At 35.6% G+C, this 25,357-nt stretch overlaps 1 protein-coding gene across 1 annotated transcript in view; it reads right to left on the reverse strand.

The window, feature by feature from the left end:
• LOC123718749 overlaps positions 1-20,683 on the reverse strand; it is a 39,246-nt gene extending 18,563 nt beyond the window's left edge. Inside the window, exons 1-9 of the mRNA XM_045675518.1 lie at positions 20,656-20,683; positions 19,068-19,130; positions 17,916-17,991; positions 17,035-17,103; positions 16,520-16,558; positions 16,092-16,144; positions 15,442-15,615; positions 15,111-15,157; positions 14,453-14,478 (exon numbers count right to left, since the gene is read on the reverse strand). Coding sequence (XP_045531474.1) covers positions 14,453-14,478; positions 15,111-15,157; positions 15,442-15,615; positions 16,092-16,144; positions 16,520-16,558; positions 17,035-17,103; positions 17,916-17,991; positions 19,068-19,130; positions 20,656-20,675 — 567 coding nt within the window. The 5' untranslated portion in view covers positions 20,676-20,683. The remainder of the gene's footprint in view (positions 1-14,452; positions 14,479-15,110; positions 15,158-15,441; positions 15,616-16,091; positions 16,145-16,519; positions 16,559-17,034; positions 17,104-17,915; positions 17,992-19,067; positions 19,131-20,655) is intronic.
• Positions 20,684-25,357: the final 4,674 nt, after the last annotated feature.

The following is a 25,357-nucleotide window of genomic DNA, read 5'->3' on the forward strand; positions in this document are numbered from 1 at the left end:
GAGCGTACCGATTCTGACAGCTGGCAACGCACTCGCGACTGGCAATTTGTGCCTAATTTGTATCACTTATTATAGTCTTTTGTTAACATAGCTTTTACACATTGAAAGAAAACACTTTTGTACCGGATTGAAGCTATGTATTATCATAATTATTTTACATAATTGTATAGTTAAGCGTCCTACCCGTTTGCTACAGAAGGTGTTATATGCAAACAAAACAAATATATTGCGAACCGCCTCCCCTTAACCTAATAAATATATATTTTAATACGTCTTAGAGAACTTTGGGAATTCGCAATTAATTTATCGATATTGAAATTTACTACAAATCAGTAATACACTCGAGTTAAATTGTCGTAGATATGTTCAGATATATGTTAAATGAAATACTTTGTTTTAAGCTGGGTAACAACTGGCTTTAATTATTAATTAATTATAGGGGTAGCTAAACTACTTGATCTCATGAAGAGTTTGTAAATGTATGTGACATTATAAGGACATTATCGAAAAAAGAATTTTAAATTACAATTTATGACTGTGGGAAAAACTACAGAGGTCTTTTTGGTTTCAAGTGTGCGATGCTTACATTTGCGCTTCTAACTAAAATATATATTAACTTAACTAATGTTCGGTTACAAAACTCTCGGCTCCTGTAAATTTTTTACAACGCTAGCCTTATAGGAAAGTGATTATAAAAAGGCGCTACAACCTTTTGACGTCTGGCCTCATGATCATTTGTCTTATAGGCAAGTAGGTAATCAGCCTTCTGAGCAAGGTGTGACACACGCCGTCGTGCTGGGTCTAAAGAATGCCGGTTTTCTCACGATGTTTTCCTTTACGAGCGAATGTTAACTGCGCACATAGAAAGGTGCACATGGATTGAACATACGACTGACGCCATTAGGCCAAAAAATTTTGATATGGTAAAATATTGATTTAATAAAAAATATTGTATAATTTATAATCAAACAACAACATCTCTAACAATTTGACGCTTATGACATTTCTGAATACTCACAGTCAAATGACAGCTGTAAAAAATGCATTTATTATCACGTATACAAGTATGAAACGAAATGGCTAAGTTCAGTTGTAGTTAAGTCGTTTTGGGGGCAGTCTGGCGTAACTTGGAGACTAAGAGCCAAGGCAAGCGCGAATATTTGAATGCTAGAGATGCGGCATATTGCGAGGGCACTTCTACGTATCTGCTTAGGTATTATTGAAGGTGGCAAGGAGTTTGCTGTTAACGTTACAAACGTTAAAAGTACATTAATCAATAAAGCTTTTTATAAATTTGACGAATATTTAAATTATCCTAATTCTTGGGATTGATTTGCTCCAGTTCAAACAATTTGTATGACTCAATACTTAGCGATTAAAAAGAGATGCGGAAAGTTTCTTGACCGCTCTACGCCCTAGACTTGCAAACTAGTAGTAAATGTTAATTTAGAATGAATTTAACATCTTTTCTGTTTACGTTCATAAGTGTACTTGGTTACCTATATGAATAAATTTTGAGTTTGAGTTTGAAGTCGTGTAATCGCGGACAACAAAGACGGAATGCTTCTGGATAGGAGCAGTTGGAAAGGGAATCATGTTATGAAGTTCCAAGAAGCATGCTCTGGAGTGCTATGTCTATAGAAAGCTGACTCGTCTATCAACAGCATCCAAGGCGCTCATGTGATTTCTCTAATGTAAACTTGCTGTTGGCGTAAAGGTCTTTTGTTAACATGGCTTTTATACATTAAGAAAACACTTTTTAAACGGATTGAAGCTATGTATTATTATTATAAACTTATAATTATTTACATAATTTAGAATTTTCCGACGTTTCGCGTGCTTTACAGCGTGCGTGGTCACGGTGGTCACAGCTGTGATACTTTTGACATTCAATACCTTTTGTCTTCAGTCACCGTGACCACGCACGCTGTAAAGCACGCGAAACGACGGAAAAAATTAAATTTAAAATTATGTAAATAATTATAAGTTTATATTAATGATACAAGGCTTCAATCCGTTTAAAATGTGTTTTCTTAGTAGGTATCTTGCTAAACGAAATAATACAGCATTTAAATTAAACTAGCGACATCTTGTGGATAATTCGCTTACCCTATATGAAAAAATCATAGAAAGAAAAAACCTGAGAAGTTGGTAAAACGTGGAGACGTTACCATCTCTTAGCCTATAATCAGACCTTTTAAAGAATAATACAAAATTGTATCTTTTTCATTTCAAAGATGTTTATGGACTAATTTAAAATACACTTTTTATGTTGACTACATTTATGTCTACGTTTTGAATCTAATGAAGCAGTTTGAACTGAATGAATGCTGAATCTTAGGGAACGAGCTCGGTTCAGAATACAATAAGCTTTTGACCAACGATCCTAATGTTCATGCTATTGAAAGACCTTCGAGCAGCATACAAAAATGGCGTTGGTTCTAAGTTAACTGTGTTGTTAATAACAAGATTCTGAAGAGTACACGTTTAAAGATTTAGGACATAAAACGTTAAGAATTTACATAATTTTAAATTTGAATTTTTTCCGACGTTTCGCGTGCTTTACAGCGTGGTCACGGCTTCAATCAGTTTAAAAAGTCTTTTCTTAATGTGTAAAAGCGACATAAAACTTTATTTTTTTGGGAAAAAATTATAGTCTATCCGCGCATGTGGGCATAGTGGCATCAGCACGTGACTCTCAGCCCTGAGGTCGTAAAACCCCGGCTATGCGACTACCACGGATGGACTGTCTGTGTGCGCATTTAATATTCGCTCCTACGAAGGTAGACACAGACCCAACACGATGGCGTGTGTCAGGCACAGAAGGCTGTTACTTGCCTGTTAGATTGACACGCCAGTTTATCTTAATTAAGCTAATATAAAAGTCGGGGGAATGGCACTGGTATGGCTACCATTTTCATCATCATTAATTAACATCAAAGTTAAATAGTTCAAAATAGTTAATACGAACGGTTTACTTAATTAGTCACTGTTGATCTATGAATTAACGACTGTTCAATGGTCGATAATAATAATGACCGCCTTTAAAAAGTAGTCTCTAATGTCGTAGGAGATAATTTATCAGCAACTGTTTTGTTACTTAGATCTTGTTTTCAAGACGTTGTTCATGTTATCGGTCCTGTCTCTGTATCCTCCGTGTATCTTCCCGCACCATCATTTGGGTGATATCCTCTTTCATTTCACTGATCACTCCGTCATATATTTAACTTAATCATTAGTAAACCAAACGAAACGTTAGCAAATGTCGCTCACTTGAAGCCCAACGGTACCCTTTAGTTTTTCCCACACTCATAAATTGTAATATAACATTCTCGTTTCCGAGATACAATATTCGACTTACATTATTTATAGGTAGTGTCACCTACATTAAAAACCCATAAATAAATTACATTATTATTTTATATTAAAAGACCTTGTTTTAAACGATTAAATGCAAATGGCAGCATTATTTGACCATCCAACAACCAAACTTATATTTAACTTAATAATAAAAACTTTTTCCTTTTTCTATTAATCTACTGTTAGAAGGGCAATCATAAAAATCGTGATAAAACCTCCCAGACTATCAGGGCTCTTTTAACAGATTGTCCTTTACAAAATGATTTCTTGAATGGGCATTTTTTTTATTTCTTCTTTGTCTGCGGTCTGTCTACTTTGCAAGGCTGGCTCTCAATGGACAATACATATATATAACCGTAGAAACAATTGTGTATACGCTCAAATAAATCTAAAGAATGTCCTGTTTTTTTATGGGCCGAGCAGGCGGGTCACTTAAATAAGTGTTTACATGGACAACCGCAACGCCAGGAGCTTGTGCGTTGCCGGCGTTTAAGGTGCGTTTGTATCTTGAACAACCCTTAATCGTGACAGTTCGGATATACATGGAAAATGCGTTGCATGGACATTTAACATTCTCTCGTACGAAGGAAAACATCGTAAGGAACCGTGCCTTAGACCCAACACGATGAAATCTGTGAGACTTAGACCTAAAATGACCAGGCTTACGTCTTAATTTATCACTGAATATATTTAAAACTCTCGTTTATCTTTTTATAAAATTGACGATTATTTAAATAAGTCTAATCCTTCGTAATGATTTGCTCCACTTCAAACAATATGTATGACTCAAATCTTGGCGATTAAAAAGATTGGCGGAGAGTTTCTTGCCAGTTCTTCTTCAACGCTCTCCGCCCTAGACTTGCGAACTGGTAGTAAATGTAAACTTTTCTGTTGACGTTCATGGGAGATGTTCCATGGTTCATGGTTCGTAGATGGGAGCAGTTGGAAAGGGAATCATGTTATGAAGTTCCAAGAAGCATTGTCTGGAGTTCTATATCTCTAAAAGGCTGAATGATAGAATCATCAACAGCATCCAAGGACTGCATTGGACATGCAAGGATCCAAGCAATCTGACATTTTTAATGTAATCTCGCTGTTGGCGTAAAGGGCCCTGACAACTCTGCTCTATGTTAACACATATATGAATAAAGTTATTTTGAATTTCAATTTGAATAAGAAAGGCCATTCCTGAACCATCCATTTGGATCCGTTCTTAAGTTCCTCAATTTCTCCTCGGAAGCCTTAACTGTCGTCATACTTTTAAAATTAAGTTTTTGTATTTAATGTTAAAAATAATATTTCGATACAGACACACCGCCACAGACTTTGTCCGCCCTTTTTAATCTTAGCCTGCCGCCGGCATTGTTTGTTTTTGTACTTTTTTGATTGATAACGATTCTGATGCAATGATACATGCAAAGGGTGGAATAGTATCAAATGAAACGTTCAAATATATACTTTAATATATAAAACAAAGTTGTTCGAACATACAATTAAGAAAAAAACATGTGTGCGTGTACTAGTGTAAACACGTAAAAAGTGAAACTTATTTACGACGGTATTTTTCGAAAAATTATCTACTATATGCAACTTTAGAGAAATTAGTTAAGTTTAAAAATTATTATCATAGACATGAATACAAAAAATATAATTACTTCAATTTACCTTATTACTACCAGATTAATACAGAATGTCATTAATTGTAATATAATTATTACTGCCATTGTTATCGTTATTATATATTTTTGTTATTAATGGCTTCGAATCTCTTCGAATAAATCGTGGTGGGGACAAGAAAAAGATGGCGCGTAACGGAGAAATGTGACGGTATTATTTCCAACACCGATAAAGAAGTTTCGTTTCAATAAACACAAGAAAAACCAACCACAAGCATAGTGCTATATCTACAGTAGTTACACTCTTTATGATATATAATCAACATATACATATATATGTATATATATATACCTCGCCCAACGAATAAGTATCGCAATGCAGCGATTTATCAATTTTTAATTGTTATTATGTAGGTTAAGAATATTGTTAATACAGTCTATTTGTGTGTTGATATTTAGCTATTAGAGATATTTATTTATTAACACTTTGTTACATTACAATATAAAAAATTTAACATAATTAAATCAAAAGGAGGGCAACTGGCGGCCTTATCGCTTTCGAGCGATCTCTTCCAGGCAACCACGGTGAGTAAAGAAAAAAAATGTATTAAATTACATAAGATAGGCAAGAAATGGAAGTGATACATATATATACAAGCAGAACAGGGGATTATGTATGAGTTTGCACTGAACAAGTCTTCTTTAAAATTGAATCATTGAACCCATCGAATATAATACATATGAAATTGTCGTTCTATACGGAACGAAAAGTAGATTTTTTTTAAATATAATATATTTAGTTAACCAAAGCATGCTCTTTCAACTGTCATATATATTAATTAATTTGTCCCTTTAGTAAAATAACCATTCGGACTGGAATCAATAAAATATGTAATATATATGCAAAGACCTAATGATTTTTATATGTAGTATTTGTTACGAATAGCAATAAAAATCCAATAAAAAATGATCGTGTGTAACTGTCAAACCTTTTGTTCAGCCCGTCGATACGGAAAACTTTGCCCTCAAAGAACGTATTTAAAGACATATATATATATATACAACTAGCGGACCCGACAGACGTTGTCCTGTCTTACCTATGAATATTGATTACCAATATAATAACTCCGATCAAAGCATTTGTTTTAAACGAAGTTGATTTTTCTTATGTCCTCTTTGACGATATTTGTTGCACGCATTCCAGAAATGTTATGTCAAAGGACATAAGGTTCTATCAAAAAAGTTTCAAAAGTATAAGCGCTATGTACTGCAAGAAAAAATTGTTATCATAACAAAGGTCACGATTGCTTAATATGGTGGTTAAGTTTTTTTAAATTTTCGAATTTTCCGCGCACTTTTCTTATTTTTTTCTTTCTTTAGAACCTTCTCCTGACAATAACAACACACAAGAAAAAAAAACCGTTCACACGTGATGCCGTGACCAAAATATGGTTTCATTTATATATATATATATAATGGCTTATTATATAACAATGACAGTAACAAATCATATGGCTGTCAAATATTTAAACTTAAATATTCAACAATTTTTATTTGTTTTATTGAAGTTTACCACATCATATATAATACTACATCTACAGTGTATGTTACAAGCTTTACTAAAATATATCACAATTTTGGTTTAAAAAATGCTACTAAAATTTAAAAAAAAATAGTATTTTTCTTGAGTGTTGTAAGCATAAAAAAAATACCAGCAAAACAGCGGATTAGGCACGACTTGCCTGCATGCAAAGAACAATGCTTTATTTAACATTGACCAGCCCACTACCGGATGCATCCAGCTCCGGATACGTACTGTTGGATCCGTTATAATCGCGAATAATTTGAATAATATTGTTATATGTTACTAACTTAACATTTATCATGTATTCATTGTATTTCATAATCTAAACCAATCACGACATTGACTTAGCTAGTTATTTATAAATACTATTTATTTGATGAATTAATTTATTTACATTTACAAGATATTAAAATTGTAGTAGACTCATTCCCTAGGTCTAAAATCAGCAATATTTATATTTCCAAAATCCTTCTGCAAAAACCAACCTAGGAGGAGTCCAGGCACCTCTTTCGAATACTTCGCGATTAGTGCTTATCCGGAGCTGAATATATTCGGTATTGGGCTGATTGGGGATTGGGTGCCTCATCTCTAATTCAATTCCTTGTTTTGATGATAATTTTCTCATTTTTATTTTATTTTTTCTGTTTTACCAAAATTTTCTGCTTATTTTATCTTGTATATATGTTTTAATTGTATTTTTTGTTTAATTTTTTTGCAACACATATGTTTTCTTCAATTGTCATACATATAAGATGAAAGATTTTGTAAAATACGCCGTGTTAGATTTAGTACTGTGTATGATGTGGTACTGTAATAAATGACTGAAACTTAAATAAATTAAGAAATAAAACATTTCGTTCCATGTAAAGAAATATAATACAATTGACACAAATATTGTTGGCCTCATCGCTCACGAGTGATCTGTTCCAGACAACCACTGTGAGAAAAAAATATTATATACGTAAGCACAAGAAGACATATAGTTATTCAGATAAAAGTAATGAAACAAAACAAAGAAATTAAAACTGTAAACTGTGATTGGGACTATTAAAATAAAAAGGCCACAAGTCACGATAATTTTAGATTAGTTAGTACGAAAGTAAGGTATATGATGTGGACAGGTAATGGTTCTTGTAGATTAAAAAAAAATTGTAGTATGTATCTAAAGCTATGGGACTAACGAGCTGGTCACGTAGAGCTGCTTACCTTACACCTACAACTCACATGTGTCACCGGCCTTTGATAGGGTTAAAATGGTTTATCATTATCAAGCTTTGAAACTATTCTCAACTTCCCTCATGATGCATTCATTCGTTGAAACCACGAATACGTCTTCATGGGGTACAATACATTTACAAGACGTGACTGTTTGTAATAGCCACTTAAAGTCTTGGGCTTGTAACCAACCCAAGCAGTCTCCAAGAACTGGGTTTCTGTGAGACATGGCCAAGGTCCAGAATCTGTTGCACAGATTTAACTAAGACGTTGTTCTTTGTGTTCGCAGATACACATACAACTGTAGCGATATCGTATGCCTTATGTATTAATTTTTCGACATTATCGTAATGTATGTATTTTTGTGAATAAATATTTTTTCGGGAAATAGCCTTTTATTATTACAAATATATAATTATGGATTCAACAGTACTTATCTGGTGAATTTTAATGAAACAAGTGCCTAACTAATCCGCTATTTTGTTGGTAATTTTTTTTTGCTTAACAATAAGTAAAATACTAGTATTATTTTTAATTATTTTTAATATAATTTTGATAAACAGCATTGTCCTATATTTTAGAGAAGTTTATAACATATACCGTAGATATAGTACGGTGTAGTAAACTTTTATAAATAAATAAAATAACTATAACAACCTTCTTGTTCACTAGATCATGCATATACATTTGAACATACAGCAAAACTCTGTTAAAATATTGTTTATTCATTAAAGCCGCAAACCCCTATATTTGTCACTCAAATCCCTAAACGCTTAAGTACTATAAATTGCTAGTTTTTATAGAAAAAGTTACGATACGCGACCGAGAAATGGCCGATACAAAGTTACAGCGTCAAATTCCGTAGGAAATTTGATAATTTTTTGTTAAGTTTTCCACACAATATTTTTTTCCTTATAATGCGCTTAAGTGTGTAGGTCTAGTGGCTTCAGCGTGTGACTCTGATCCTTGAGGTCGTAGGTTTCTTTCCCCAGCTGTACACCTATGGAATTTCTTTCTATGTGTGTTCATTCATTGTTCATTTAAAATTTATTGCATACATTTTTTTTTCATTCGCTCGTACGAATGACAACATCGTGAAGAAACCGGCTTGCCTTAGGCACATAGTCTACGGTGTGGGTCCGGCAGAGGGATCTGATCAACTTACCAATTTGACAAAATGATGACACAAAAAACTAAGGCCCAGACCTAAAACCTTTAGCTGATTTGATTTCTTTTTAAATGCGCTGACGCAGACAAGCGCCAATGATGTCGAGCTTGTCACGGGGACTGTGGGGCTGGGTCTACACTAAATCCATTAAATACCTTGGTGCACCAAAGGTACATCTTAAGGGTGTGTGGAAGGCTGATGAGTTTTCTTCTTTCTAGCGTCTGCTAGGTGAAACGCTTTTACTCGGGTCTTGAAGTCCAAGCACTCTGCTATTTAATACCCACTAAAAACACAGCCAGGGCGTGTGTCATAAGACGGGTCCTTGGAGTTCATCAAGACATTTATTATTATTACCAAGTAACTGCCTTCGCGAGGCTGGCTGTCTTTTCTTAGTCTACATTTTTAGCAGCCACATACGAACTATGGAATTTCGTACGCTACCCCATACATACTGGTTTTTAGGTATTTTTGTCCAATTTTTATTTCCATAAAAACGTCCTTAAAAAATGGTGCACAGCCAACCCACCTCAGATATGAGTCACATGACAAAACGACTTCAACCAATATTGACGAGAAAAACGTCTTTTGGGGCCTACATAAGCCCACAGCGGAGCCCTAATAAAGAGTTGCGCATTAAATCATTGTAGAGACCACACCTTAAGACGACACAAAATGATTTAGAACTCCACAGGGTGTTTCTTAACGTGTTCTATTAAACTTTTATACAAAAAATGTAAGGCAATAATAAAAGTACTATAACAGCGAGCCTTCTGGCATGGTCCATAGGCGTCGTCACTTTAAAAAATCAGAGGCGATAATACCCTTTTAGGCCTGGACATCAGAATTCTGAATATCTTACATGATTATTTGTACTAAAGGCACCCACTAATCAGTCTCCTGTGCCTGACACACGCCGTCAACTTTTTAGATCTAAGCCAATTTCCTTACAATGTTCTCCTTCGAACGAATGTCAAATGCACACATAGAAAGAAAGTTCATGGTGCACAGCCGCGGATGAGAGTCACACGCTGTAATCACTAGGCCAACACTGCTCTGACATTACTTAAAAGCCTTAATAAAAACCTATATACTTCCCTTTGGAGTATTCACCTCTTTAACGAGCGAGCCTTTTGGCATGGTCCATGGGCGATATGTAATGGTCATAATCCGTGGTGATGAAACGTGTATGGTCAAATTGAACTTGCACAGGCAATCAAAAAGCTTCAGTACGTATGGTGGCAGAAATCGTAAATGTATATTTTATTCGCAAACAGCCAAATTTTCCTTCCTTTGCAGAGAATCAAACTGACATCCTCAGGGTCCATTAAGCCACTGCTAAAGCCAGCAACGTGGTTACGAAGAAAAAGTGCCACACACCCTTTACACCTAACCGACTTATTAATATTTATTACAAGGGTTACACTATACACGCAAAACCCGATCCTACTACTTAACACGAAGGTCGAAAATCCCTCCCACATGTCCACGAAATCCCGTTCTATTTAACTTTCAACCCTATTGCCTTAGAATAAAGTCGACAATTGAATAAACTGTTAGTCACGCAAGTGTATCATTGTTTTTCGATGTTATAAATATGGCTCTTAGGTTTTGTCTCCGGGAACAATATTTTATAAACATTGATTTGTGGAACATCTAAGGGTCGGACTCCAAATTAGTTTTCTCCTGTGGGTTATAAAGTGACAAAATTTACGATTCAGTCAGTGTAAAACGAAATTGATATCCAGATAATCCAGACAATTTAAAACTCTTTTAAAATAGCTGATAAAGCAGCTAGACTACTGGAGAGTCACCGTTGACGCATAATTCAGAATTTTTAAACCCTTTGAAGTATGGGCCTCAGATTTTGTATCGGTTTCATTAGCATTTGTCTCATAGTTGAGTACTTGATCAGTCTCCTGTGTTGGGTCTAAGGCAAGCCGATTTCCTCACAATCTCTTTCTTCGTACGAGAGAATGATAAATGCGCACATGGACAGTTAGTCCATTGGTGAACATGGGACCTACGACCTCAGACTGCTCCACTTATATTAAATACATAAGATACATAATATCGCTACTGTGTACTCTGCGAATATATAAAGATATCCATGGGGGCCGACGCCTAATCTATGGCCATTAGAAAAATTATACAGAAGTCTAGGGTTCAGAACTAAAAAGGCTGTTTAACAAAACTTCAATGCTTCATACAATTGTGAATGAAAAATATAAGTTTTATAATAATTCAAGCTACAGACCGGGGTAAACAATGCCGATGCTCGCCTATTGTCGTGTACCGTCAGCAAAAACGTTGTATTAACGTTTAAGTCCGCTCTGATATCTAAAATATATAAATAGAATATCGCTTGGCCCGGGGAACAAAGTCGTAAAGCACTATTACGACTGTTTTAATATTTTTTAACAAATAAAGAGTGCTAACTAATAATATATACCTATTTCACTAACATCATAGTATTTCCGAGAAAATAATGGTAATAACTTATTACCTCCTAGACATTTGTCAAAATTACCGTCGTAATGTACGGTTACTGTGAAGTCCGTAATTAAGTTTAAACAGTGAAATAACCGTAACTGCTTTTCAGACAATACGATCTCCAGTCCAATTTGATCAAATACTGTAATGTCTTGAAGAACGTTTTTCAACGACGGAGAATATTAGGAGACAATTTTCAAGACACTCCACTCTTAAAGAGTGAAAAATACAAAAATATAGTTATTTTTGTATTTTGTTATAAAACGGGCCAAACGCAATCATAGATAGACACTAACATTACTAGAAGGCAAGTGCGTAGCCAGCCTTTAAAAGTAAGGTTTTTAAGGTATGTTTAAATAGTATTGTTTCATGTATGTTATATCTTTTATTTCTTGTTTGCTTCAACATATATATGTAAAATTATATTTTTATGCAGTCCAATTCATTTCGCAGACCGGCGCAAACAATACCGATGCGCTTATCATGTAGGGTTAGCAACAAAAAATATTCCTGCTTTAATATTTATTTTTTGTATAAAGTTCTTAATTTCTACTATCTGTGATGCTGGGTCTTGTTTTGTATACATTATGTTTAGAAATTTCCTAAAATATATACATATATTTATATTTCTAAATATTACTATGCCAGGGCCAATCGTTTTCGTCTTCCGATATTTAATGTGAAAGCGTACTAGGGTTTTGAAAACAATTAACTTAAATGTTATAATTATTCCACCTACCACCATCACCATCACCACCACCAAAATGGCGACGAGCTACATGACAAGAGCAAGTCGTAAGTCAAGAATCACTACTTAATAGTAGAAAGGAGGTAAATGGCTCAGGTGATAGAGGTATGATATATAGACCACAGGTAGGGCTTTGTGGTTAGAGTAGTCCGGGATAAAAATATGTGGAGAGTGCTGAAAGAGGGTTACAACAAGACCAATATTGTGTTCTGTTTTACAGAAATTAAAAGTCTATACGAGTATTGTTTTTGAACAAAGAAACTTTTTTGCAAACGGTACATCCGGTTATTGTGCGGTATCCCTCTCCTTGAAGGGATCTAGCTGTTACTACAGAATCTCGAATCGTAAATATTTCATAATATTTTTGTTCTACTCTAGACAAAAATGAATAATATATCTCAAATATTATATATCTTTGTCTATATCACGAAGAAGATGCAGAAATCCGAGGCCAAGAAGAAGATCCACCAACACACAACACAACTATAAAAGACACGTAAAAACGGTGAAAGGCAAGTGTAAACAATGAAGAATAAAGAGAAGATGGAGACAATTGCACAAGTCCAGGAAGATTCACTAGAAATAGCTTCTGGACACAGAACAATAATTATATAATGGAGGAGTCAACTTGGGGAGGAGCATAGGCTCCACCATCATGTGAATGATGAGGCTATTCAACTCCATGACACCACGGGCCTAGTGGGAATACTGAAAAAGACAAAACCATTTGAACTAGTGAATAAGTGCACTTAGCACGTTAATCATAAGTGCTAAACAGTGGTAAGTGAAAAAAATAGAACAGAAGAACAGAGTGTCTTCCATTTATTAGAGACTGTAAGTAGTGTTATTGAATACTTTATGTTAAATAATAACTAATAAGGAATTAGGAAATTAGAGTCAAATTATTTAATATTCTTAAGTTAGGCTAGATCGTAATTTTCCATCATGTAGGATAATTCCTGGATCTACTAAACCTGGAGTTTACCAAGAGATGGCGACATATATATGGATAGACTGTCGTGGTAGACCCTACATGAGAGATATGTTCTAGAAATTGTAGTGCTGGATGATTCCTGCTAAAGTCTTACTGGTAGAAGTTTAGAAAGAAGAAATAAATATGAGTAACCCTTGGGGTAGATGAGTTCTATTCCAGGTAAAGTTTGTGTACTTTAATTTCTGGATCACCTTGAAAATTCAATTACCGATAGAAAGCCACGCTCTTTGTTCTATAATCTGCATTGACCGGAATGAAAAGTCTTTTCTTACAAGCGCGGCCTTAATGAGACAATTTAGTAAAGTAATATTTTATTAATAACAACTCAAGCTCAAAAACTATAATTCCTGATGAAGGGGTTCGTATTATACTCCAGGGTTTACAGGTTAAGATCACAGTTACAATATTAATAAAATTATCCATACGATTTCTGTCTATATTAGAAAAATTTTCGATAACCAATAGTATGGGACATTTGTGATTGATAAAAATACCTACCAGTGTAGTAAATCAAAGCCCGACAGACAAACATAATGCACAATATGTCCTTCGGGTGTCTGCTTTTATACCTCTGAAACAATATATTTTTTGCCGACAAACTTTTAGCCTGGCTTAGTATACTCCACAGACTAATAGACATGCTACATATTTATTTTTTTAAATTTAACAGGTGTCTAACGAGTATAAGGCTTACCAGATGTTAAAGTAATAGACACTTGGTAATTGGAGGACAAATTGGTTCGGGAATACTTCGATATGCTAGTTCACCAGGGTGGTTCCCAAAAACTGTCTTAAACAATGCCTCCACGTACGAATATGAAACGCAGATGCATCCTGCAGCTGGGGTAGTTTTTTGAACTGCCGTAACACTTAAAGTGCTAGAGGGCTCCCAATATATTACCGGGCTATGTAATGTGTTTGGTAGAAAAACTGTCTTAATCAACGCTCTGTTGTATACCATACAACCCGTATCATGTCATGATATGTCAATAAATGCGGTAGATGATGCAGATAGGCCAAGGAAATATTGTATCAATTTTAAAGTATTGTTTTACTTTAGAGTACGAAGAAGTCACGGCCTCCTTATCGACCCCGGCCGGCGATAAACGCGACATAATCGAACGGATTTTGGTACAGTTTTCATTAATAGTATGAATGAGGACGACCTGAGGACGGCTTGAGTGTTTTTATTTGCAAAATCTTCATAAACACATATAGTTCCAAATAAAATCATAAAAAATCGTAGTACATGAGAAAAAAATAAAAAAAAACTCACCGTTTTCTCTCTGGTACCAGCAAGATCTGTAAAAAAATTAAAATTACTTACCTAATTGATTTTAACTAATGAAACGGGTAACCCATCATAATGGTTACCACAGTATTTGTCGCTTAACATTAGTAATACACAATACACATATAAAATAATAAATTATCTATCTTTACCAATTTTCATGTAACTGGTAACCCATCACGGCCCGCACCACAGCCTGTGTAACTTAACTTTCGTAATCCACGATTTACTGCACACTGCTTTACAGTATAAAAATAACCGTAGAATATGTATAGTTGATAGCTATGTACTAGGATGGCATAAACAAACAGAAGAAGATTATAGCATTATTCCATATATTTCTTGTTAAAATTTTATAAAATAATATTTTCACTAAGAGGTTCTTCCAAACCCATTTGTGACATTAAAAAAAATTGTGGTGCTAAAACCTTTTTAGGCCTGGGCTTCATATTTTTTCGTCCATTTGATAATCATCAATCTAGTAGGCAAGGCAATCCGATTTCCTTACGATGTTTTCCTTAACCGTTCGAGGGAATGTTAAATTCACACAGAGAAGTCCATCGGTGCACAGCCGGGGATCGTTACGACCTCAGGAAAGTCGCACACAGAAGCCGCTAGGCCAACAATGGTCTTTATAACATACCTGATCCTAAAACACCCGAAAATCCAAAGGGACCATCCCAGGAACTCCTGAAATATATTTTTTAATATGAGACCTATGAATACCGATTTGATATAGCTTCCAAGGAGTTTTTGTACATACATACACACGTGCGTGTAAATAGCACGGACTGGAATCCTAGCAACTCTGAACTCTTTTCGGAAATTTTATACCGAACGATGAGGTACTCTCAATCTCGCTGACGAAACCTTCGGATCCCGTCAGGATTGCCATAAGCATCGCTTGGAAGTTAGAGAAGAGCTCGGGTATTGAGCTCCGAATAAAATGTTCAAATTTAATATCATTAACCCACTTTTGATCGCTCAATTGCCGCTTCATCACCTGCAGCTTCTTCCCTCCATCCGTTTTTACCGTTTCGATGGCTGATGATTTGAAAACGAGGAGAAATGCCCCCACAACAGAAGCAGAGAACAAAACAAGCAAGCATGCAATACATGTGTACTCTGATGCCAGGACTTTCTTCAAGCTGAAAGGAATCTATTTATAGAAATATGGACTCGAATTAATGAACATGCTAATCAGAAAAGGTTTTAATGGATTTTAATCGACCTAAAAACATTGAATAAAATAGGGCTAGCCTAGTGGCTTCAGCGTGCGACTCTCATCACTGAGAGGGAGAACCACAAATCGACTGTATTGGACACTCGCACGAACGGTGAAGGACAACATCACGATGGATCTCCTATGGGGGCTGGGAGGGTGTGAGGGATAGGAAGCTGATCACCCACTTGCCTATGACAAATGATCATGAAACAGAAAGCTGAGGCCCAGACCTTAAAATGTTGTAGCGCCACTGATTTTTTTTGAAACATTGAAAGACTTCTCAAGGATCGTCCTTGGATCGATGAAGCCTGACAGACTTAGTCGACTTTTTAAGCTTTTAATTAAACAATCAATTAATATAGAAGTGATTGCAGCAATTTTATTAAAATTTAATCTCACGCGCACGATACACACGAGCAGGTATCATCTGCCGACTTTGGTGCTTTCCCACCCTGGAAAAAACGTAAAATTTAATTATTTTAGGCTGGGTACTCCAATCTAAATCTCTAGTAGTCGTGTCAAATATAAATGAAAATAACAAGACAGGAAACAAAGAAGATTGGAAGATGAGCACGCTCGTCTACATTAGTGGCAATAACTTGTGTCCACCAGGTTTGACACTAAGCTGTGTTGCTACTACTATAACAGCGAACAGCCGGGTGTGTGATGGATACGTGCTGTCACAAACTAACAATGGGCGTGATGAGGCGGACGCAACCGACGGCGTAACAGAATGCGGAAAAGGCTCTGTTGTCCGCATCCCGCCTAGGGTGATTGGTGGGGCCTTGGGGTTTTAGTGGTTATGCTCAAGTAAAACAAAAACTAACATGAGTCCACCAGGTTTCCTTAACTCCTCCATGTCCCGGCTGAAATAAAAAAATATATTTACAACTAACTACTAATAAATTTCAAGCGTCTTTCATTAGTAACCTTACAATTTTAAAATACGAATATTGTGGTAATGTTCAAAATGAACAAACCCGACTTTCGTTTAATATATTAACGTGCCAAGGTCGCAATGACCTCCATCGGGACCTTAGTTTAGATGTAACCACAATAATCAAAAAGATTGCTGGGCACGAACAAAGTCGCCAAACTTTGTCCCGCGTATTTTGGCTCAGTACTGAGAAAATTGACGAGGACAAAACCGTTTAAATAAGTGTTAGTGTTAAAGTGATAAATAAAAATAACAGAAGAACAGGACACTTTCTGATAATATCCTTTTGGGTAAATGTGGTTCTAAATAAAGTCTTTAAGGCTAGATCCTAATGTTCAATGTATTTGTGACGAGACAATGTATTAAAAAAGTGTCTTCCCGTTAAAAATCTTATTAAAATCTTACGTCACTCTTCTCGTCCACGCTTCGTTGTTTGGTCTTGTACCGGTCTGTGCTACTCGAGTCGTAGGTCTTCTAAAACATATTAAACAACGTCAACCCGAAGAGAAGTTTTTTTTCTATACAACTGGAGAGACGTTTGGCCACAATGCCCCTACATGTTACGTGAGATATGCACTGTTGGATGACACGCCTGTCCAGAAGATGCCTGTTTAACCTATATTTTATTGTCCAAGGAAGATGGAAGGGGATCCAATCCTAGGAGGATCCAATCGATAATTTCTAATAGGCAAGTAGGTGATCAACCTGATACAAACAATACAATACAAGAGCGATACGAATCTTCACGACCAGTCAGTTTCCGTGCGGCAGCATTCCTCGTTGTGATGATGTGGGGTCCCTCTGCATCTTCTACAGGATTTACCATGGAGAGTGTTCAGAGTAGTTATTCGGAATACTTGCAGCTGAGTCTCATCATCGGACGTCAAGGCAGAATACAAAATACCATCTGTATCACCTCGACGTCCGTCGTTCCAGAACTGAGCGTTAGTTAAGGCAGTTTTTGCTGAGCACCACCACTATATGGAACCCGCTGCCCACTTAACTATTTCAAAACCAAATTCAACTTGGGGTCCATCAAGAAAATAGAGTACCAATTCTTAAAAGGCCAGCAACGCACTTGCGAGCCTTCTGGCAATGTGAGTGTCCACTTTACATCAGGTGAGCCGCCTACCTTGTATTACATAAAAAGGCGCTTTCCTCACAAAGCTTTCCTTCCAGTGCGGACATAGAACACAGTCGGGGATCGATCCTACGTCCCCCTGAGACACCGAAAAACGGTCAAAGCCGTTCAGTCGTCATGAATATAAACTATTTATTTTGCTTACTTGTTCTGTTTTCCGAAAGTATTTTCTTTTCTTATCTTTTTGTTTTTCTTTTAGCAATGTCGCTTTCTCTGGATCCCTGAAGTATTTAATATATTATTTTATACTGTATTTACCAAGGACGAGAGTGGGAAGAGTTCGGATTAACACCTGCACCTGAGTTTCATCATCTGACGTCGAGGTGGAATAGGAAATTTCACTTCACCTCGACGTCCACAACTGAACTTTATTTCAGGCAGTTTTTGAGCATCACTTCTATGTGGAACCAACTGTCCACTGAAGAGCGTACCAATTCTTAATAGGCCAAATGCTCGCAATTGCATACTTGCATTTGGCATTGCCGGTATTACTTAACATCAGTCAAGCCTCCTTCCCATTTGCCCCATGTTTTGTAAAATTAATAAGCCGGCAACGCACTCACGAGCCCTCTGGCACAGTGTCCATGGGCATGGTATTACTTAACGTCAGGCGAGCTTCCTGTCCGTCTGCCCCATGTTATATAAATAAAAATATTTCTGTTAATCTTTGAATTAATAAGTCACTTTTTGACACCTATTATATATATTATATACATAAATTAAAAAGTAACATTTATTATAAAGAAAATTCTATTATTACAATGCATTTTTATGGTAAAAACGCGCATACAAACTTCAAGGTCATCATTGGCACAGGGTCTAACGAAGGAGAAAGCATGAACCATTCAAAACACCTCAACCCTCCCTAGAGCTGGGCCCTCACCAAAGCATTCAAGACAAACTATCAAAAGATCCAGTGGCGCTAAAACTTTCACTTTTAGGTCTAATGCCGGTTTCCTGACGCAAGCCCCTGGACCAAGATAACTTTTAAACCTCATCCTGTCTATCAGACTCGTACTCATGCTTTGTTTCACGTTCCTCACCTCGACATCAACTATGCAAACTCTGTTTTTTATCAGCCCAGACATACAACACCCATTAAGCCTTGGCTTGTTTAAGCTGTCTGATGCTTAAGGAGTATAAAGAATATCCATAGCGAACACCTGCTTCATGAACATAAGTACTTGGTTAAATGTATTGAATATGTTTAATTGATTTTTACTTCTATCTAGAGGCCTAATCTTAACAGTGCTGTATCTCTTTCTCAAAATATCCAGTCCAAAAGTCTATTACATACTGAAAATCCTTGAATATTTTCAAAACTGGAGACTGCGTCTCCTTGTGTTCTTTCTTGCCATGGCTGTAAAAATTAATATTTCAAAACAATTTGAAAATGCGTTTTTTTTTAAACAGAGGGGACCAACGGGCAGGAGGATCTGATGTTAAGTGATATGCCTATGGACACGCTCCATGAAGGACCTTGAGTCGAATTGGTTCGGAAACACTTCACTGGGCAGCTGAATAACTCTGATTGATTGACATTGAAAATCCTTACTTAAAATATATGAAAAGGGTGGCTGATGCAACGTTTCTCTTTTTTCCTACCTAACCTACGGGACGACAAAAAAGGATAGTCACCGCAGCTCATATACACCCATATTGGTGCATTACTTTGAGGAAGGAGGAAGAAAAGAAGGATCTCTTAGTGAAGGCCATCGGGAGTTGATTCCAGTTCGCTACTTCACAGCTATGGTGATGCCGATAAAAATTTCAAGTAATACGGCTCCTTCAGTGTTGAAACGAGGTAAGAGGTTCAACCCAAACAACTCTTCAGAACACTCTCCATAGAACACTTAAAAGCAATGTTTCTGCGTAGACAGAGAGAATCAAGCCGATCAATACATTGGAGATTGATAACACGACAAGCCCTTCGCTAAATTTGGTTAAAAAGAACAAGCTGGTATATTCGTCTTAATAGTCGTATATCAAGCTAAATTTGATAATACTTAATAATACTAATACTAATAATAATAATACTAATAATAATACTAATACTTTGTATTTATTGTTATATTTGCGGAAAATTAAAATGAGAGGTGGCTCCTGAACTTCTAGGTTAGTGACAGACGGAATTTAGAAAATTCCGCTGATTTTGATTAATAAAGAACGTAAAATAAAACTATAATCTATAAATTGTCTATAGTATTATAACGAGATTTTATTTCATTAAATAGAGCCCAAAACTGGAATTGAAAAGTCCTTTCACCACTAGAAGCCTACTATGATGAATATAGGCTGTGTACATTAAGAAGTTAGTGTATGAATTTACATAGTGTAACCCAAATGAAAATACCAATAAAGATTCCAATATGCTGCTGGAAGTATTGACAATATAGCAATGTACTACTGTTTCATAGAATATCACATCAATATTTACTCAAAAGTCTAACTAAACCTTAATTACGACAGTGTAAGGCGTGAAAAAGATCAACAAAGAGCTAGCCTATATGCTACGGAAACATCAAACAGAAAGTTTTACATTTAAAAGTCTATTTATAGAAGGCTTTAGGCTATGAAACATTGTGTTGCCTAATTAATGGGGAACCGTAGAACACAAAATACAGAAAATTAAAGGATTTCCATCCCTGATGGCTCCCCTTCTTAAGAGGCATATATGAATTCCCAGCACTGATCCAAGTAGTTCCACAGTCAGTAAGAGGCTTTACCAGTGTCTGGAGTCACTGAAGACCCTTCCCTTCGAAAGACTTATTTTAAAAGCTTTTGTGTCATCAAATGTTTATTCTTGGAAGTGGCATAAGTACTACATGTGACAAATATATAGTAATAATGTTATTATATAACATGTCTAAATATATAATAAATACCTTTTCTTGCTCGCTCCCATCACAATAAAATAATCAAAAATGTCATAAATGACATGTCGACAATATTTATGGTATTAAAAAGTTTGTATATAAATTCAAAATGACCTCCATCGGGATCCTCATATCCCACGAACAAAGGCTCCATCAAGAAGCTATTCAACTTGACACCACTGGCCCTGTGAGAAGTGAAACCATTTGCACCATTTGCATTTTAGTGCTAAGTGGTAAGTGAATACTGCTACTCGTAGGTATTGTAAGTGGTTTTATTGGACACTATATGTTAAATATGTTTATGAAACAATAATAACAATCAGTGACTAGTTATGTAAGTTTATATATTTTAGTAGAAGCGCAAACCAAATGATAGCAATTGTCGCACAGTTTTTCCCACACTCATAAACTGTAACATAACATTCTCGTTTCCCATAATGTCGAATAGGTCGACTTCACTACTTCACTTATTTTCTATGATAAAATCCAATCACCTCCCTCTTGAAAGCTTTGCACGGCAGTGATGAATAACTACTGGGATGGTGATTAGATATTATGAGCTGAACAATTTTTTCAATGCATCGTGACGCAGGCACTGATAGCTGTGTTGGCGCCCCCGGGAGACACAGGCAAGTTTCAGAGCAATACCTTTTAAAAATCGTAACCTAAGTATGGGGCAGTTTAAAAAACATTGTTCCATCCTTGTGTTTTTTAATTTATTTTCTCAATGGTTATATAATTTTTCTACGTTTATATATGCATTAAAATATCGCAACTGATAAATTATTAGTGTAGTGAAATAAAATACCTAATTTCCCCCAAGGGTCGGGTAAATTTCTCGCAATTATACTCCCACAATGTTTATGGTTTTATTGCACACGCAATAACCTTGAGTGATACTTTTGATGCGATGTTTTGGGGCAAGTGTGTGGAGAGAGAAAACCTCTCTACCATATTAAAAAGAACAAACTTTTGTATGTTTATAACGAACTGTTATTTGAGTCTGTAGATCTAAGTATACATTTATATTAATATTATTTAATTACTTAATAATTAAAAAAATAATAATAAAGGACTAGTAATAAGAATTATTGAAAAATCAACCGTTCTGAATAATATCTCGAAGCAGACTGAAAGATTGAAACCGGAGTAGTATCTATCTCATTTAACTGATGATGACATGACTCTTCTAAGGCTTAGAGGTATAACAGAACAACAGCAGTGGCCTAGTTGGTGGCTTCAACGTGCAAGAGGCTGTGCACCAATGGACTGACTATGTGCGCATTTAACGTTCGCTTCAAGGAAAATATCGTGAGGTAGCCGGCTTGCCTAAGACTCAAAAAATTCGGCGTTTGTGTTGATTATTTACATTAAGACCATGAAACAGATACACAAATCTGAGGCAAGACAGGCGCGAGTTTTACGTGAGACATTACAGTTAATATCCTGAAAACTGTCAGTCTGATTACAAAACCTTTACTTTCCCCTAGTTCCAATATCCTCATATTTAAAATGTCAGTTTTAAAAAAAAATATTTTAATGATGTTTCATAGCTTAATTTTCTTTTATGTTTTTTTTCCAAAAAATCTCCCGAATATTACCCGAAGTTACATTTAATCTGTACTGAACCATTCTTCTCATCTCCAAGCGTGCTTAGCCATTCCCCAAGAAGGTTTATAGACTCTGTACTTGAGATATGGCTGAAATAAACATCTTTAAACGATTTAATACCGGTAAATGAGTGTTATTACAAAGTTTTTTTATGTTTGTTACAATAAATACCCGGCGTTTGCACGACTGGATTTGATTAAACATATAATAGTTAGACATATTGTATCATACACTTTTTTTTGCAGATATTGATGTCGTCTATAAAACTGTTGTAGGTACATCACTTTGCTCTATTGTCTATAATTTCTGCAGCGTACGGGATATAGTATTTTTGATCACGCCTTGTGTTAAACATTATCGTATTACATATGCAACTCTTATGTTTTGGAAAATAAATGTATTTTATTAATTATGTAACATGAACATGATGTATCATAGGCATAGGGTAGTTCGTGCATTGTGACCAGGTGCAGAATCATGCTGGAAAGTCCACGGTATACTTTTAAAAAGTCTGCTGTGAGGTTTCACAACATGATCCCAGACTGTATCGTGATACACTTTGGCTGAAGTTTTCACTCTTTTTTTCACAAAAATGTAGATTTGTGACATCTTGATAAGACATGGCCAAACAAACCATCACTGACGCAGGATGATGACCGCGTTGTACCTTTCCGACCACTTGACCAGCTTCCTTAGAACTCTGAGCATACCTTTTATTATTTTGCTTATTGTCGTGTTCTTCTATCGTGAATTTTTTTCATCGGTAAAGAGGATATTCCTGTGCTTTTCAACTGCGTATAGCGACAGTAGGCGTTTTGATCGAACCACTCTCTTTAATTGTAAAGATTGACTTAGGGCATGTTCTGTATATCGAAGAATGGCACTGAGCTTCAGGACTTGTTTTATAATACGCGACAGAGTCCTAGCGGGAATCTTCATGTCTCGCGATAAGATTTCATGCTTCCTAATGGGGTTTCGACGCTTGAACAGCATTAACTGCATGAGTAGATCTAACAGAACGCAGCCGCCCCGAATTTTTCTGTTGTTGTATTTCTTGATAGTACGATATACGTACGTACGGCTGATACCAAGCTTTTGAAGTAGCTGGAATATGACCGACGGCTACATACCAACTTTGTGCAAGACAATCACTGCAATCTTATTTTCTTTTACACCCCAGTCCATATTGTTTTTAGATTAATATACGTGTAATCAAAATAATTAAAAACAAAAAATTAAGGTTTTATGTAACATTATTTATGACCAGACTAGGTAATTTACGAGTTAAAACAACTTGTAAGTTGTTCTTTGCAGTAGGGTTTGTATCAATTCACTTCAACACAGATATTTTTTTTAATTTGTGAACAATAATATCCTTTTGCCTGCGTGCTAAACAAACACGACGGTGTCAGCTGCAGAAGGTAAACCTGATTCCGAAACAGTTACAGTTCTGAAGCCATACCTGGAGGTAGCCAATGTTTCTGTGCCCTACCCTCTTCTATAAATAGACATTTAAAACCTCACGAACATCTAAAACCATTAACGATCCGTAGTTCAAATATTGGTACGCCAATAAAAGTACAATATTGCGGTACTAGGCCGTAAAGTCAGGAATCGAATCTACCCGTAACCCTTGGGCGTCATGCGACGTCTGTAATTTATGACCTCCTGTCACTCACATATTAGCTGCTAGGGTCACCACTGCGGAAAAAAATATAGATATTTGACGTTATCCCTGAACTTAGGCTATGTAATTTTCAAAAAGGTTATAGTATGAAAATACAATTCATAACATAAACTATTGGTATATATATAATAGAATAGGTTATGAATTATTAGTGTAAGGTGTGAAAACGACCATTAAAGATTGATATATGCTGCGGAAACTATGCACAGATTAGAGCATTCATTATTAATAATAATTTGTATGCACAGAGCACTATAAAAGCTTTGGACGTGTTTATTGTTCGTTTGATAGCTTTTTATAAATCGTATCTTCACAAAGACATTACGATCAAGGCTAACGTAAAACTAATAAATAAATTTAAGTCTAACCTTATTTACTAAAACGATAATAAGTAATTCAAGGATAAAATGTCCAATAACACTATTTGCAGTATATATTAAGAGGATTACACTGTTCTTGTGTTGTATTTTTTCACTTAGCACTTACGAATAATGTGGACTAACATTACTAACAGTGCTCTGAGCCTCCATATTAGTTCGGTTGTAGCACGATGTTATTTAGCCTAAAGCTTTCGGTAAATACTTTTAAATGCAAAACTTTGTGTAGATATTGATGTACTCTATAAAACTACTACATTCAGTCAAATAGCTATAATTAGAATAATTAATTAAAATAATTTGTAGTGTTTGTCTATTAAATTAATAGGCATTTGTTTTTATATTATTTACGATATTTTTATAATAATTTTCACCTAGAATCCATTGCCAACTGTCACATAAACAATTAACACGTCAAGAGCTATACTTATCGTGTTCTGTGCATTCGGATTATTATAGATATTGATGGTTCTAATCTGTCCAGTGTTAAATATATATTTTTTATTCTATCGAATTAATAACAATTATTACCAAAATAACCTATTTGTGAATGTCTTTTATAATTTTCGAGCAAGATATTTCGCTTACAGGAAAACTTCTGTAAAAAAATACAATTCCAAGATGGCGCGCGCCAGCCCTGCTTTAAGAGATGTTTTCGGCTCACCTACGTTTAACCTGTTATTTTATTTATCAGTCGTCTCACATTTACATCCGTGGGGTTTGGGGCGGATCAAAAATGTACGGTTATTAGTTCCTTCCGTAATTGTAATAAAATATTTAGTTTTCTTTTTTACGTACAGACTTTTCTAAATTCAAAACATGTCTTTTAATTTTATTTTTATGTAATAGAAGGCAAACGGGCAGGAGTCATTCACAAAGCCAGAAGGCTCGCAAGTGCGTTGCCGGCCTTTTAAGCTCTTTTCTTCAGGCTTACTATAGCGAATAGCATTAATGTCAATAATAGTATTCTTCTCAATTATAACTCCTGTGTCCGTGGTCCTATCTGGACAACCAAATTGATTCCGATTTGTAATGA

Source organism: Pieris brassicae, chromosome Z, assembly GCF_905147105.1.
Source record: "Pieris brassicae chromosome Z, ilPieBrab1.1, whole genome shotgun sequence".
NCBI lineage: Eukaryota > Metazoa > Arthropoda > Insecta > Lepidoptera > Pieridae > Pieris > Pieris brassicae.